The sequence below is a fragment of the Pogoniulus pusillus genome, chromosome 1, assembly GCF_015220805.1.
Source record: "Pogoniulus pusillus isolate bPogPus1 chromosome 1, bPogPus1.pri, whole genome shotgun sequence".
Taxonomy (NCBI): Eukaryota; Metazoa; Chordata; class Aves; order Piciformes; family Lybiidae; genus Pogoniulus; species Pogoniulus pusillus.
In genome coordinates this window covers 19712848-19727451 of record NC_087264.1, presented here as the reverse complement: position 1 = coordinate 19727451, position 14604 = coordinate 19712848, and the positions used below count along the sequence as shown (strand labels likewise).

General features: G+C 52.6%; 2 protein-coding genes across 5 annotated transcripts in view; both read left to right on the top strand.

Annotated features, from left to right (window-relative positions):
* The window catches only part of POLE2 (DNA polymerase epsilon 2, accessory subunit), a 36043-nt gene extending 35576 nt beyond the window's left edge, over positions 1–467 (top strand). For both annotated transcript variants that reach the window (XM_064142872.1, XM_064142865.1), the window contains one exon: positions 281–467. In XM_064142872.1, coding sequence (XP_063998942.1) covers positions 281–299 — 19 coding nt within the window. In that variant the 3' untranslated portion in view covers positions 300–467. The remainder of the gene's footprint in view (positions 1–280) is intronic.
* A 4266-nt stretch (positions 468–4733) lies between these two features.
* The window catches only part of DNAAF2 (dynein axonemal assembly factor 2), a 27542-nt gene continuing 17671 nt past the window's right edge, over positions 4734–14604 (top strand). For 2 of the 3 annotated variants that reach the window (XM_064142833.1, XM_064142824.1), the window contains exon 1: positions 4734–6418. In XM_064142833.1, the coding sequence (XP_063998903.1) occupies positions 4739–6418 (1680 nt within the window). In that variant the 5' untranslated portion in view covers positions 4734–4738. The remainder of the gene's footprint in view (positions 6419–14604) is intronic. The other variant, XM_064142843.1, reaches the window with a different exon arrangement.

Genomic DNA, 14604 nt, shown 5'->3' with positions numbered 1-14604 from the left:
TCCCTGGCCCTGCTGGCCACACTTCTCCTACTGCAGCCCAGGCTCTGCTTGGCTTTCTGGGCTGCAAGTGCACACTGCTGGCTCCTGTTGAGCTTTGCATCCACCAGCACCCCCAAGTCCCCTTCCTCAGAGCTGCTGTCCAGCCACTCACTGCCCAGCCTGGATTTGTGCTTGGCATTGCCTCGACCCAGATGCAAGTCTTTCACAGGTGAAGAAATAAAATATTATTTATTAAGTATATTTTAAAAACCTAAATACTGTTTTTGTTTGGTGTTTTCAGCAAGCTTCAAGGTCTCTGAATTTCCACGAGCCGGCAAAAAGGGAGTGAAGCAAACTGTAGCACTTGATTGCGATGGGTTGTTTTATGATGTGTATTACAAGCTGTCTGTAATCGGGGTCAAAGCTAAAATGATGTATTTTGTACACAAATAAACTTCTACAGCAAAAGATACTGCTGTTAGCTTAAACTGTAGAGACTTGGTAAAGATTAACTGGCAAAGCAGTATAAAAGAAGGCAGCTGGAGGAACCAGATGTGTGTGTAACAAACAGGATTAGCTGCAGGAGACACTGAAATGTGGGCTAGAGTGTTACTTTGGACAGGAGAGGTCTAGGGAAGATTTGTGAGGTGTCATTGTGAGGCATCCAGTTCTGGAGCCCCTATTACAAGAGGGATGTGGAGATGCTGGAGGGTGTCCAGAGAAGGGCCATGAGGATGCTCAGAGGGCTGCAGCAGCTCTGCTGTGAGGACAGACTGAAAGAGTTGGGGCTGTGCAGGCTGCAGAAGAGGAGGCTCCCAGGTGACCTTCTTGTGGCCTTCCAGGATCTGAAGGGGGCCTAAAAAAAGCTAGGGAGGGACTTTTCAGCATATCAGGGAGTGACAGGACTGGGGGGAATGGAGCAAAGCTGGAGGTGAGGAGATTCAGAGTGGCTGTGAGGAGGAAGTTGTTGAGCATGTTAGTGGTGAGAGCCTGGAATGGGTTGCCCAGGGAGGTGGTTGAGACCCCATGGCTGGAGGTGTTTAAGGCCAGGCTGGATGAGGCTGTGGCCAGCCTGAAGTAGGGTAGGGTGTCCCTGCCCATGGCAGGCAGGTTGCAACTAGATGCTCCTTGTGGTCCCTTCCAACCCTGACTGATTCTATGATTTACTGACAGTATGATGTAGTCTGTTTGTGGATTCCTCTATGTGGACAGGGTGAGGGGAACTAAGACATTCACCTCTGTGCCTTCTGCAGAAGGCAGGAAGAAGTCTTTGAAGGAGCAAGCAGGAAGGTGGGAGAGAGTTGGGGCCTGGTAGCACTACCTGCTGCATCAGAAGCTGGTTTGGCTGACAGCAGAGAGCAGCCTGCTGGCACGTGAAAACGGTCCCTTTACAATGAAAATAAGCCACCTGTGGGCATCAAGACCAGGAGAACAGACTTGTGCTACCCCAAAGTGTCCTAATCAAGTGTAGAACAGACAAAAGACCCTCAGAACCCATTATTCTGTTTCACAGACCCTTTTCAGATAAAATGGCTATAATTCATAGATTCATAGAATAGTTTGGGTTGGAAGGGACCTTAAAGATCATCTAGTTCCAACCCCCATGCCACATGCAGGGACACCTTCCACTAGAGCAGGTCACACAGGGCCTGTCAAACATGGCCTTGAACACCTCCAGGAAAGGGGCATCCACAACCTCCAGGGCCAGCTTGTTCCAATGTTTCACCACCCTCTTTCTTTCTAATATCCAGTCTAAATCTCTCTCAGCTTCAATCCCCTCCCCCTCATCCTATCACTACAAGCTCTTGTAAAAGGTCCCTCCCTAGCTTTCTTGCAGGCACTGTTCAGGTCCTGAAAGGCTGCTCTAAAGCCTCCCTGGACCCTTCTCTTCTCGAAGCTGAAGAGCTCAACTCTCTCAGCCTGTTCCTACAGAGGAGCTGCTCCAGCCCTCTAGCCATCTTCATGACCTCCTCTGTACCCACTCCAACAGTTCCATGTCCTCCTGCTGTGAGCACCGGAACTACCTTCAGTACTCCAGGTAGGGTCTCAGTCGAGCAGAGGGGACGGGGAGAACCACAAGATACCCCATGCCTTCTGTACCAACAAAGTATGGGTGGTTGTTTACATGATGGGTTACCTGATGTCACATCAGCACCCAGTGCTTCACCACACCAATTACCAGTAGCACCCAGTGTCTCATGGCACCACTTGCAGGGACTCCCAGTTGGGTAAAAGCAAAGGAAACGCACTGCAAATAGTTCTCTGAACCACCTGCTCTACTTGGGATGGAGTAATTAAGATACTCTATGCCACCATCCCAGTGGCTAGACTTCAACCTGACATTTCTTTGGACATGTACTCCCATAGTACATGATCCAAAGCATAAAGGATTGTAGTAAAATAAAGCCAGACTCCAAACTACAGAGCTGAAAGGTTACCTCTGGGCTTACAGAATAACACACACAGAGTGGTGAGTGCTTCTGGACAGAAAAAGTGCCACAAGGTGAGCATCCCTCTGTGGGGACACTGCCAGTTCTCAGCAGGCGTGCCAACTTCCTCCTGGCACAGGGTGCACCACTGCCTAATGGCCCAGAAAATTACAGACCAGCTCAACTGGAATCATCTTCAGACTGATGAGATGAAGAACAACTAGCCCAGCACAATGGCAACAGACAGCAGTTCACAGATGTGGTTTGCTGCTCTACTCTGTTAAGTGCTCCTGAGGCTGTAATTAGGAGTTCTGCTCTCAAACACAGACACAGGTACAGGACACTCACACATCAGCACTTCATAGAATCAAAGTATTTTTTTGGTTGAAAGAGACCTCCAAGATCACCAAGTGCAAGCTTTAACCCAGCACTGCCAAGTCCAGCACTAAACCTTCTCCCTTGGTACCACATCGACACACAGCTTTCACTCCCTTCATGGATGGGACCTCCACCACCACCCTGTACAGCCTGTTCCAGCACTTGACAAACTTCCTAGAGAAGACACAGGTCCCAGTGTTCAACTTAAATCTTCCTTAGCATAACTTGAGGCCATTTCCTCTTGTTCTATCACCTGTTACTAGGGAAAAGAGGCCGAGCCCTGCCTGGCTCTAATCTCCTTTGGGGGAGTTGTAGAGAGCCAGAAAGACTCCTCTCTCTGCCTCCTTTTCTCCAGAATAAACACAGAATCATAGAATCAACCAGGTTGGAAAAGACCTCCAAGATCATCCAGACCAACCTAGCACCTAGCCCTAGCCAATCAACCAGACCATGGCACTAAGTGCCTCATCCAGGCTTTGCTTCAACACCTCCAGGGACAGCGACTCCACCACCTCCCTGGGCAGCCCATTCCAATGCCAATCACTCTCTCTGACAACAACTTCCTCCTAACATCCAGCCTAGACCTGCCCTGGCACTGCTTGAGACTGCGTTCTCTTGTTTTGTTGCTGGTTGCCTGGCAGCCAACCCCACCTGGCTACATCCTCCCTTCAGGGAGCTGCAGACAGCAATGAGGTCTGCCCTGAGCCTCCTTCAGGATGCACACCCCCAGCTCCCTCAGCCTCTCCTCACAGGGCTGTGCTCCAGGCCCCTCCCCAGCCTTGCTGCCCTTCTCTGGACACCTTCCAGCACCTCAACATCTCTCTTGAATTGAGGAGCCCAGAACTGGACACAGCACTCAAGATGTGGCCTGAGCAGTGCTGAGTACAGGGGCAGAATAACCTCCCTTGTCCTGCTGGCCACATTGTTCCTGATCCAGTCCAGGATGCCATTGGCTCTGCTGGGCACCTGGGCACATTGCTAGCAATGTTCAGCTGCTATCTACTAGTACCCCCAGGTCCCTTTCTTCCTGGCTGCTCTCAGCCACTCTGTCCCCAGCCTGTAGTGCTGCTTGGGGTTGTTGTGGCCAAAGTGCAGAACCCTGCACTTGGCCTTGTTAAATCTCATCCTGTTGGCCTCTGCTGATGGGATGAGCCCAAGGGGCCTTCTGGGGTGCAAGTGACTTTTAGCCATTATAAGTAATGGTTTCTTGAACTCACTGCAGTTCCTTCTGCAAGGGGTTATAGGTTTCAATGCAGTGACAGGGCAAGGAGCAATGGATGGCAGCTGCAGCACAGGAGGTTCCAGCTCAACACAAGGGGCAACTTCTTTGCTGTAAGGGTCCCAGAGCACTGGCACAGGCTGCCCAGAGAGGTTGTGGAGTCTCCTTCTCGGGAGCCTTTGCAGGCCTGTCTGGATGTGTTCCTGTGTGACCTGAGCTAGATTGTATGGTCCTGCTCTGGCAGGGGGTTGGACTGGATGATCTCTTTGGGTCCCTTCCAGCCCCTGACATCCTGTGAGCTGTGATGCCTGCTAAAGGTGAGCCTTGGTGAAGTCACGAAGACATGTTTTGTTGCGTGAACTTGCACCAGGGGAGGTTTACCTTGGACAGAAGGAACAATTTCTTCCCCCCAAAGGCTGTCAAGGCCTGGAACAGGCTGCCCTGGTCAGCTTTGGGAGCTCCCATCCCTGGAGGGGCTGCAGAGCTGCGTGGATGTGTGCTGAGGAGATGGCTCAGTGTGACCCGTTGGAATCGGTGATCTCACACGAGTCAGTGAAGCGGGAACTGAGGCACGGCGGGGGCGGACGAGGAGCCTGCCCTAGCGCTCGGCGTCTCCGCAGCGGCAGCCCGGACAGGCCCGCGGCCGCCATGTTGTTTACTATCGCCATAGCAACGGCCCGGGCGCCATCTTGTTTGCTGTCTCCACAGCAACGAGCGCTGCCGAGCCGGCGCCATGGCGGCCGCGGGGCGGCTGGAGGAGCTGGAGCTCAGCTCTGAAGAGGCAGAGCGGCTCCAGAGGGCTTTTCGCGACGAGAAATTCCGGGCGCTGTTCGCCGAGTACGCGGCGGAGCTGGCCGACCCGGAGCAGCGGCGGTTGTACGAAGAGGAAGTGGCGGCCCTGGAGCGGGAACGCGGCATGGAGGTGCGCTTCGTTCACCCGGCAGCGGGCTACGTGCTGCGGACCAGCCAGGCCGGCTCCCGCCGCTGCTACCTCAACGTCTGCAGCAACCCGCACGTCGGGACGCCCCAGGCTCGCCCCGAGCCCGGCGGCCACCGCTGGGCCCTGCCCTACAGCTTGGCGCCAGGCCGTGAGGAGCTGGGTCGCGGCGGCCAACGCCGCCTGATCTACGATGTGGTTTTCCACCCGGCCGCCCTCCGCCTGGCTGCCCGCAGCTCCCGCTTCCGCCGCCTGCTCAGCGACACGGCCTTGGCAGCCGTGGAGCGCCACTGCTCCGTGCAGCTAGACCGCGCCAACGCCACCGTCCTCCGCGGCACCAAGTATAAGGGTGTCCCGCAGGCCCCCGTCATCCGCACCCCGCTGCCCGGCGGTGCTCCGCCACCGCCCGCCGACGGCGACGCTCTCCTGCCACCCTTCCCTTTTCCGCCCACCACTCCACAGCCGCCTGCCGCCGCAGCCGCCCCCTCAGCAGCCCAGCCCTCCGGGCCCACCACGCCGCGCTGGAGCATCCGGCACCGCTCCTACGTTGACCTGCAAGACTACCGGTACTGCCGCGACTCTGCGCCCAGCCCAGTGCCACGGGAGCTGGTGGTGACGGTGGAGCTGCCGCTACTCCGCTCCGCCGCTCAAGCCACACTGGAAATCCACGACCGGGAGCTGCGCCTCGACTCCGAGCGTCCCGCCTACCGCCTCCGTCTCCGCCTCCCCCACGCCGTGGACGAGCACGGCGGGCGAGCCGCCTTCGACAAGGCCCGGCGGCAGCTCGTGGTGACGCTGCCCGTGGCGCGGCAGCCCGGCCCGGAGGGGCCGCTAGACGTGGGTGGGGAGTCCCGGGAGGAGGCTGATTCTAAGCCCGGTGCGAGGAGTCTGGGCGGGGAGCCGCTGGAGGAGGCCGAGCTCCGTGCGGAGCGGCCAGGCGAGCCGCCGGCGGCTGAGGCAGGCGGTGAAGTGGCTTTTCGTCCGGGCCCCGTTAGCGACGGGGAGTCCGACGAGCCATCCCCGGGTGGGGACACACCATCGTCCCGTTCTGGCGCTGCTTCCCCCAGCCCCGAGCCGGGCTTTCCCAGCGGGGAAGCCTCTCCGTGTGCTGCCGAGAGCGTGGTCCCCGGTGACATGGATTTTCCCCGGGGCTCTGGCAGCGCTGAGGCCGCCATGTGCCCGCCCTTCCAGTGCCGGCAGGATGAGACCTCCCTCACTCTGCTCCTGCATGTGCCTGGCATCCAGGCCCAAAACCTCAGTGGGGACGTGGGCACGAACCACTACAGCCTCCGTTTCTTCAGTGACACTGGTGCCTATGCCCTCTTCCTGCAGTTCCCTCCCGCAAACAAGCTGGTGTCCCCCGAAACCAGCCTTAGCGTGTCTGCCCACAACGCTGCCATCGGGCTCACCAAGGCCCCCGACAGCACCGGGCCCTGGGACAAGTTCTGCTTCGGCCTTGACGCCTCCACTTTACAGGTAACAGCTTCAAAATGGCAAGATTGGTTTGTTACGCTGGCCGGAGTGCCACTGTGTCGCGGCTCTGTGTGACTTTGGCTGTTTGGATTAGTTTGTGATGTCTCGGGAGTGTTAGGTTTTTGGGCTGAGCTCAGGAGAAGTAGAGAAGTAGGCAGGGACGGAAACAGCTTCCCTCACGGGACTGTTAGCAGACGTAAGTGGAGTGACCTATTCAGTGCTGCTCTTGTGTGAGCAAAACAAAGGTCACATAATGGAGCTGACATTGTCCGTGGAACTGAAGTGACTTTTGCCTCCTGCACTGATTGTTTTTTTTTTTCCAAGGGAAACGTTAATGATGAGTGAAAATGGAGTCTGCCCTGTGCCCTTAGCATTAGCCTTTAAGGCCACATAAACTGCTCATTCAGCCCAACCACATGAAGGAAGGAGGTGTTTTTTAATGCACCAGGTGTACACACACATGCAGAGAGTGTTGTGAAATTTGGACAGGCTGGATCAATGTGCTGAGGCCAATGGGATGAGGTTCAGCGAGGCACTTGGGTCTCAACAACCCCAAGAATACTTCAGGTTTGGGGCAGAGTGGCTGGAAACTGCCTGGTGGAAAAGGACCTGGGAATGTTAGTTGATAGCCAGCTACATATAGACTGGTGTGTGCCCAGGTGACCAAGAAGGCCAACAGCCTCCTGGCTTGGATCAGCAATAGTGAGGACCAGGGATGTGGTTGTTGCCCCATACTGGGCACTGGTGAGGCCACATCTTGGTTCAGTTTTGTGTCTCTCACTCTAAGAAGGACACTGAGGTGCTAGAGCAGGTCCAGAGAAGGGCAACAAAGCTGGTCAAGGTCTACAGATCAGGTCTGGTGAGGAGCAGCTGAGGGAGCTGGGGTTTTGGTTGTAGCCAGGTGGGGTTGGTCTCTTCTGCCAGGCACCCAGCAACAGAACAAGGGGACACAGTCTCCAGTTGTGCCAGGGCAGGTCTAGGCTGGATGTTAGGAGGAAGTTGTTGGCAGAGAGAGTGATTGGCATTGGAATGGGCTGCCCAGGGAGGTGGTGGAGTCGCTGTCCCTGGAGGTGTTGAAGCAAAGCCTGGATGAGGCACTTAGTGCCATGGTCTGGTTGATTGGCTAGGGCTAGGTGCTAGGTTGGTCTGGATGATCTTGGAGGTCTTTTCCAACCTGGTTGATTCTATGATTCTGTGTTTATTCTGGAGAAAAGGAGGCAGAGAGAGGAGTCTTTCTGGCTCTCTACAACTCCCCCAAAGGAGATTAGAGCCAGGCAGGGCTCGGCCTCTTTTCCCTAGTAACAGGTGATAGAACAAGAGGAAATGGCCTCAAGTTATGCTAAGGAAGATTTAAGTTGAACACTGGGACCTGTGTCTTCTCTAGGAAGTTTGTCAAGTGCTGGAACAGGCTGTACAGGGTGGTGGTGGAGGTCCCATCCATGAAGGGAGTGAAAGCTGTGTGTCGATGTGGTACCAAGGGAGAAGGTTTAGTGCTGGACTTGGCAGTGCTGAGTTAAAGCTTGCACTTGGTGATCTTGGAGGTCTCTTTCAACCAAAAAAATACTTTGATTCTATGAAGTGCTGATGTGTGAGTGTCCTGTACCTGTGTCTGTGTTTGAGAGCAGAACTCCTAATTACAGCCTCAGGAGCACTTAACAGAGTAGAGCAGCAAACCACATCTGTGAACTGCTGTCTGTTGCCATTGTGCTGGGCTAGTTGTTCTTCATCTCATCAGTCTGAAGATGATTCCAGTTGAGCTGGTCTGTAATTTTCTGGGCCATTAGGCAGTGGTGCACCCTGTGCCAGGAGGAAGTTGGCACGCCTGCTGAGAACTGGCAGTGTCCCCACAGAGGGATGCTCACCTTGTGGCACTTTTTCTGTCCAGAAGCACTCACCACTCTGTGTGTGTTATTCTGTAAGCCCAGAGGTAACCTTTCAGCTCTGTAGTTTGGAGTCTGGCTTTATTTTACTACAATCCTTTATGCTTTGGATCATGTACTATGGGAGTGCATGTCCAAAGAAATGTCAGGTTGAAGTCTAGCCACTGGGATGGTGGCATAGAGTATCTTAATTACTCCATCCCAAGTAGAGCAGGTGGTTCAGAGAACTATTTGCAGTGCGTTTCCTTTGCTTTTACCCAACTGGGAGTCCCTGCAAGTGGTGCCATGAGACACTGGGTGCTACTGGTAATTGGTGTGGTGAAGCACTGGGTGCTGATGTGACATCAGGTAACCCATCATGTAAACCACCACCCATACTTTGTTGGTACAGAAGGCATGGGGTATCTTGTGGTTCTCCCCGTCCCCTCTGCTCGACTGAGACCCTACCTGGAGTACTGAAGGTAGTTCCGGTGCTCACAGCAGGAGGACATGGAACTGTTGGAGTGGGTACAGAGGAGGTCATGAAGATGGCTAGAGGGCTGGAGCAGCTCCTCTGTAGGAACAGGCTGAGAGAGTTGAGCTCTTCAGCTTCGAGAAGAGAAGGGTCCAGGGAGGCTTTAGAGCAGCCTTTCAGGACCTGAACAGTGCCTGCAAGAAAGCTAGGGAGGGACTTTTTACAAGAGCTTGTAGTGATAGGATGAGGGGGAGGGGATTGAAGCTGAGAGAGATTTAGACTGGATATTAGAAAGAAAGAGGGTGGTGAAACATTGGAACAAGCTGGCCCTGGAGGTTGTGGATGCCCCTTTCCTGGAGGTGTTCAAGGCCATGTTTGACAGGCCCTGTGTGACCTGCTCTAGTGGAAGGTGTCCCTGCATGTGGCATGGGGGTTGGAACTAGATGATCTTTAAGGTCCCTTCCAACCCAAACTATTCTATGAATCTATGAATTATAGCCATTTTATCTGCTTCTGGTTTTTGTCTCAATCTCATCATGCCTGTCCATGTGCTTCCTGGTTTTGTGATGTTCAGGCCTGACTGGAGGTTTCTAGGGAAGCAACTTTGTGGGATATGGCTGAGAATGTGAGTCTGGGAACAGGAAATTCTGCTGCAGTATCTCTTTAGTTCTGTGGCTGATGGACGTTTTGGCTTTGATCTCAGTCTAACAGCTGGAAGTGTTTGCTGTGTGCAGTCCTCACTTTGACTGGGGGAACATCTTTTGATTGAAAATTATGAGAAGGCCACCCAGTAGTGAGATTTTACACAATATTGCTATTTCACGAGTTAAAACATCTTTGTGCCCAATTTATTATACGTTGCAAAATATTTTGGGTGGAGTAGGAGGAAGAAGAGATCAGGCATTAGTCACAGGCCTGACAGCCATTCATTCACGTAGCAGACCAAAAAGGATTGATTTCTTCTGGGATGCAGCCCTTGTGGATGCCAGGGTCTGCATACTGAAGCAGCTGAAATAATCTGAAGTCTTTGGTTCTGTTTGCCTTTTGAAAGCTGTGCTATTACCCAGAAGTGCCTGTGCCGGTGCTGATAGCCACATTCACTCAGAGTGAAGTGAGAAAAATTAATATTTAATTAGAGCTACTATTACATGCCAGCTTCTGTCCATTAACTATTTGCTCATGGTGCTTTCTCTTCTGCTTCTGTTGACTCCTTCAATTTGTCTGCTGTCATCCCTGGCGTTTTTCCTCCTTTGAATCTCGTTCTATAAATCAGAGCTACGCTCCCTGCATTGAGATCTGCCAGGAGTTGCATCAGTCGCAGAAGAGTGTTTGAGGAGTGCCCGCAGTAGCAGTGCCCTGCTTAATCACTTCAGGGAGCTTTCAGAGGCCAAGGCGAGCAGGAATTTTATCTTGCAGCTCCCAGCCGTGCTGCAGCCTGCTTGGTCGTAATCTCCTCTCCTGCAGCAGCACTGCCAGAGCATAGTCTGTGGCAGAAGAAGAGGCCAGTGGTTTCCACGGATATGAAATTCCTCCTCCACTATCTTCTGTGAAGTTGCTTCTTACTGGAAACCAACAGTTTCTGTGCTGCTTCAGGCAACAGATTCCTTGTTGGGTTAGTTACTTCAGAAATCTGCCTAGTTGGGTGGTAGCTTGAGCCATGGTGGCTGTTACAGTCCTCTGTTAGGCTGCCTCCATAATCACAGAATCCCAGCGTGGTGGGGATTTAAAGGCACCTCTGGAGATCATCCAGTCCAAAGCCCCTGCTAAAGCAGGGTCACCCACAGCAGTTTGCCCAGCATCACAATGTCCAGGTGGGTTTGCCATCTTTCCAGAGGAGACTCCACAACCTTGCTGGACAGTCTGCTCCAAGGCTCCAGCACCCTCACTCCAAACAAGCTGCTTCTTCTGTTCAGATGGAACCCCCTGGCTTCCATTTTGTGCTTGTTGCCAGGCACCTGAGTCTGGCCCCATCCTCTTGTTCCTTCCCTTTAGCTCTCACTGAGCATTGATCAGATCTCCTCTAAGGCTGTTCTTCTCCAGGGGAAGCAGCTCCAGCTCTCTCAGCCTTTCTTCCTCACAGAGATGCTCCAGGCCCCTTAGCATCTGTGGAGCTTCCACTGGGCCCTCTCTAGTAGTTCCCTGTTTGTCTTGAACTGGGAAGTACAGAACTGGACCCAGTATTTCAGGTGTGGCCTGGCTAGGGCAGAGCAGAGGGGCAGGAGAACCTCCCTCAACCTGCTGGCCACACTTTTCTGAATGTATGCCAGGAACCTATTGTCCTTCTTGGCCACAAGAGCACATGCCTGCCTCGCAGTGAAGCTGTCGTGGTGGCTCTTGCAGCACTCTGTTAGGCTGTCTGTGTAATTGTCTCTCATTATCTTGCCAGCCAGGAAAATGCACTGCACTAATTGTTGCCTGTGTGAGCAGAATGCATCTCACCCGGTCCCTGGCCTGTGAGGCAGAGCATCGCTGGGTTGGGATTGCCTGTAGGCCCCTGCCCAGATCCACAGCACGATAACCATGTGGGAAATAGTGCAGCCCTGCCTTGCCTGCTTCTGATGTGCCTCTTATCTCGATGGCCTCTTTTCTTCTTGGAAATTGGTCTGATAGAGATATTGGTAGAAGAATGAGTTGAACTTGTCCTCAGGACACTGATCTCAAAACAGAATTTCAAGGACTGGTTTTCCTTTTGTGGTCCTGTACGTTTGAATCCCTGTGCTGGAAGATGATCTATTTAGAGCTCAGTTTCCATAGATGCTGAGCAGTCTGAATTCCCACCCCAGCAAGTGCTTATTTCCAGCAAGATTTTGCTGTGTAACAGTCCTGCTTGGACTTTAACTGTGTCATTCCAGGTGTTGATAGCCCTTGATGTTGCTTTGGTTTTACCGCTTCACCATACAAGTCAGTTCTGTTCTAACTGAGCTCCTGCTGCTTATGAGTGTTTGCAACCACTGCTTCTCTTCCTCTCTGCGTAGTTTCTCTCCTTGGGTAAGCCATAATGCCCACACATTTGTTCAGGTGAGCAGAATCATAGGATGGTAGAGGTTGGGAGGGACCTCTGGAGGTGCCGGGGGAAGTATAGGCTGGATGTTAGGAGGAAGTTGTTGCCAGAGAGGGTGATTGGCATTGGAATGGGCTGCCCAAGGAGGTGGTGGAATTGTCGTCCCTGGAGGTGTTGAAGCAAAGCCTGGATGAGGCACTTAGTGCCGTGGTCTGGTTGATTGGGTAGGGCCAGGTGCCAGGTTGGACTGGATGATCTTGAAGGTCTCTTCCAACCTGGTTGATTCTATGATCACTTAGTCCACCACCCCTGCCAAAGCAGGATCACCCAGGGTAGGTCACACAACTCCAGAGAAGGAAGGAGACTCCACAACCACTCTGGACAGCCTGCTCCAGGGCTTCATCGCTCTTATGGTGAAGAAGTTTTTCCTCATGTTGAGGTGGAACTTCCTGTGTTCCAATTTGTGTTCATTACTCCTTGTTCCATCACAGGGCACCACTTAAAACAGACTGTCCCCTTCTTCTTGACACCTACCCTTCAGAAATCCTTTAAAAATAAAGATTCCGTAATTTTGGAACTTTGTGGATGATATTTCAGGGGTTCAAAAGTCATCTTTTGTTACTGGTCTCGTGCTTGCTGCTGTACCAGAGACCACACAGTGTTGGTTTTCCTGCAGTGCTCACTCCAGGCCTCATTTTTCCAGAGGCAAAGTTGCCTGGCTTCTCAGCTGCCAGGTTCACCATCTGCTCTTGGCCTTGAAGGACCAGTTGTGGGCTCTGTTCCTTCCATTGTTTTCATAGGATCATTACAGTTGGAAAAGATTTCTGAGATCATCAAGCCCAGCTGTCAGCACCACCATGGCCACTAAACTATGTTCCCAAGTGCCATGTCTATGCATTTTTGGAACACCTCCATGGAGGGTGATTCCACCACCTCCCTGGGCAGCCTGTTCCAATGCCTGACCACTCTTGCAGGAAAGAATTTTTTCCTAATATCCAACCTAAACTTCTAGTGCAACTTAGAGGAAATGGCCTCAATGAGGCCATGTCCACTTACAGCTTCAAAAACTCCCACTTCCAATTCTTCAAACCCTTTGAGCTCAAGCCTAGGAAATTCTTTCATCAGAGAGTTTCCCTTCAGCTTAAGACAACAGAGCCTTGGGAATAACTGATGAAAAAAGACTGCTTGAGAGTAAAGCAGCCATTACTAAAATCTGTAAGCCTGCCAGGCAAGGTTTCTGAGAACAAAGTGTCCCAGAATTTCCTGGTTTAGGGCAGAGCCAGAGTTGGGCAATTGTGGAAATCATGCCTTGGTAGAGTTGTCCTTTAGTGTTTGGTTTCCTGGGGTAAAATGTTCAATTCTTAACAGAAACTAATTTTGATGTGGGTTTATTCGAACTACTGAGACTTGGAGGCTCAGTTCTAGTAGCATGTGAAATGTGTTTGGTGGATAATTAATTCTGCCTGCCAGTTTGGGGTCATGTGTGCTCATTTTCATGTCATTAGAAGAAAGATTGGTTAAGTAATTATTGCCTTTCATGCTGATCCACATCCTTCCAGTGGACTGCAGTGACATTGTACAGAGGATGTATGCTCACTCTTCCTGGAGTCAGAATCCCTTTTGCCATAGAATCAACCAGATTGGAAGAGACCTCCAAGATCATCCAGACCAACCTAGCACCCAGCCCTGTCCAATCAACCAGACCATGGCACTAAGTGCCCCAGCCAGGCTTGGCTTCAACACCTCCAGGGACAGTGACTCCACAACCTCCCTGGGCAGCCCATTCCAATGCCAATCACTCTCTCTGGCAACAACTTCCTCCTAACATCCAGCCTAGACCTCCTCTAGTACAACTGGAGACTGTGTCCCCTTCTTCTGTTGCTGGTTGCCTGGCAAAGGAGACCAACCCTACCTGACTGCAGCCTCCCTTCACGTAGCTGTGGGCAGCAATGAGGTCTGCCCTGAACCTCCTCTTCTCCAGGCTGCACACCTCCAGCTCCCTAAGCCTCTCCAGGCCACTCACCAGCTTTGTCGCCCTCCTCTGGACACTTTCCAGCACCTCAACATCTCTCTTGAATTGAGGAGCCCAGAACTGGACACAGCACTCAAGGTGTGGCCTGAGCAGTGCTGAGCACAGGCGCAGAAGAACCTCCCTTGTCCTGCTGGCCACACTCTTCCTGAGCCAGGCCAGGATGCCATTGGCTCTCCTGCCCACCTGGGCACACTGCTGCCTCATCTTCAGCTACTCTACCAGCGCCCCCAGGTCCCTTTCTTCCTGGCTTCTCTCCAGCCACTCTGTCCCCAGCCTGTAGTGCTGCTTGGGGTTGTTGTGGCCAAAGTGTAGAACCCTGCACTTGGCCTTGTTCAACCTCGTCCCATTGGCCCATGTTCTGTCCTGGAGAATGTTAGTATTTAACTCATGTAAACCCCTTGCCTGGTCTCCCTGGCACAGCAGAGAGACATTTCCTCTGCTGTATTGTGACTGGACGTGGCGCTTTTCTGTCATTTACCACATGATACTAAATATTTGGTTTATTGCCAAAGTGCACAGTTATATTTGTCTTCTCATACTGTCCACCTGGGAGTCCTGGTGGACAAGTTCACCATGATCCAGCACTGTGGTCTTATGACCAAGAAGGTAAATGATCTCTTGGGGTGTGTTTGGAAAAGTGGCCAGCAGCTTGAGGGGGGTTCTCCTCATCCTATACTCTGCCCTAGTCAGGCCACACCTGGAATACTGGGTCCAGTTCTGTGCTTCCCAGTTTAAGAGAAACAGGGAACTACTGGTGAGAGCCCACTGGAGGTTTCAAAGATGCCTGGAGCATCTCTGTGAGGAGGAAAAGGTGTGACAGCT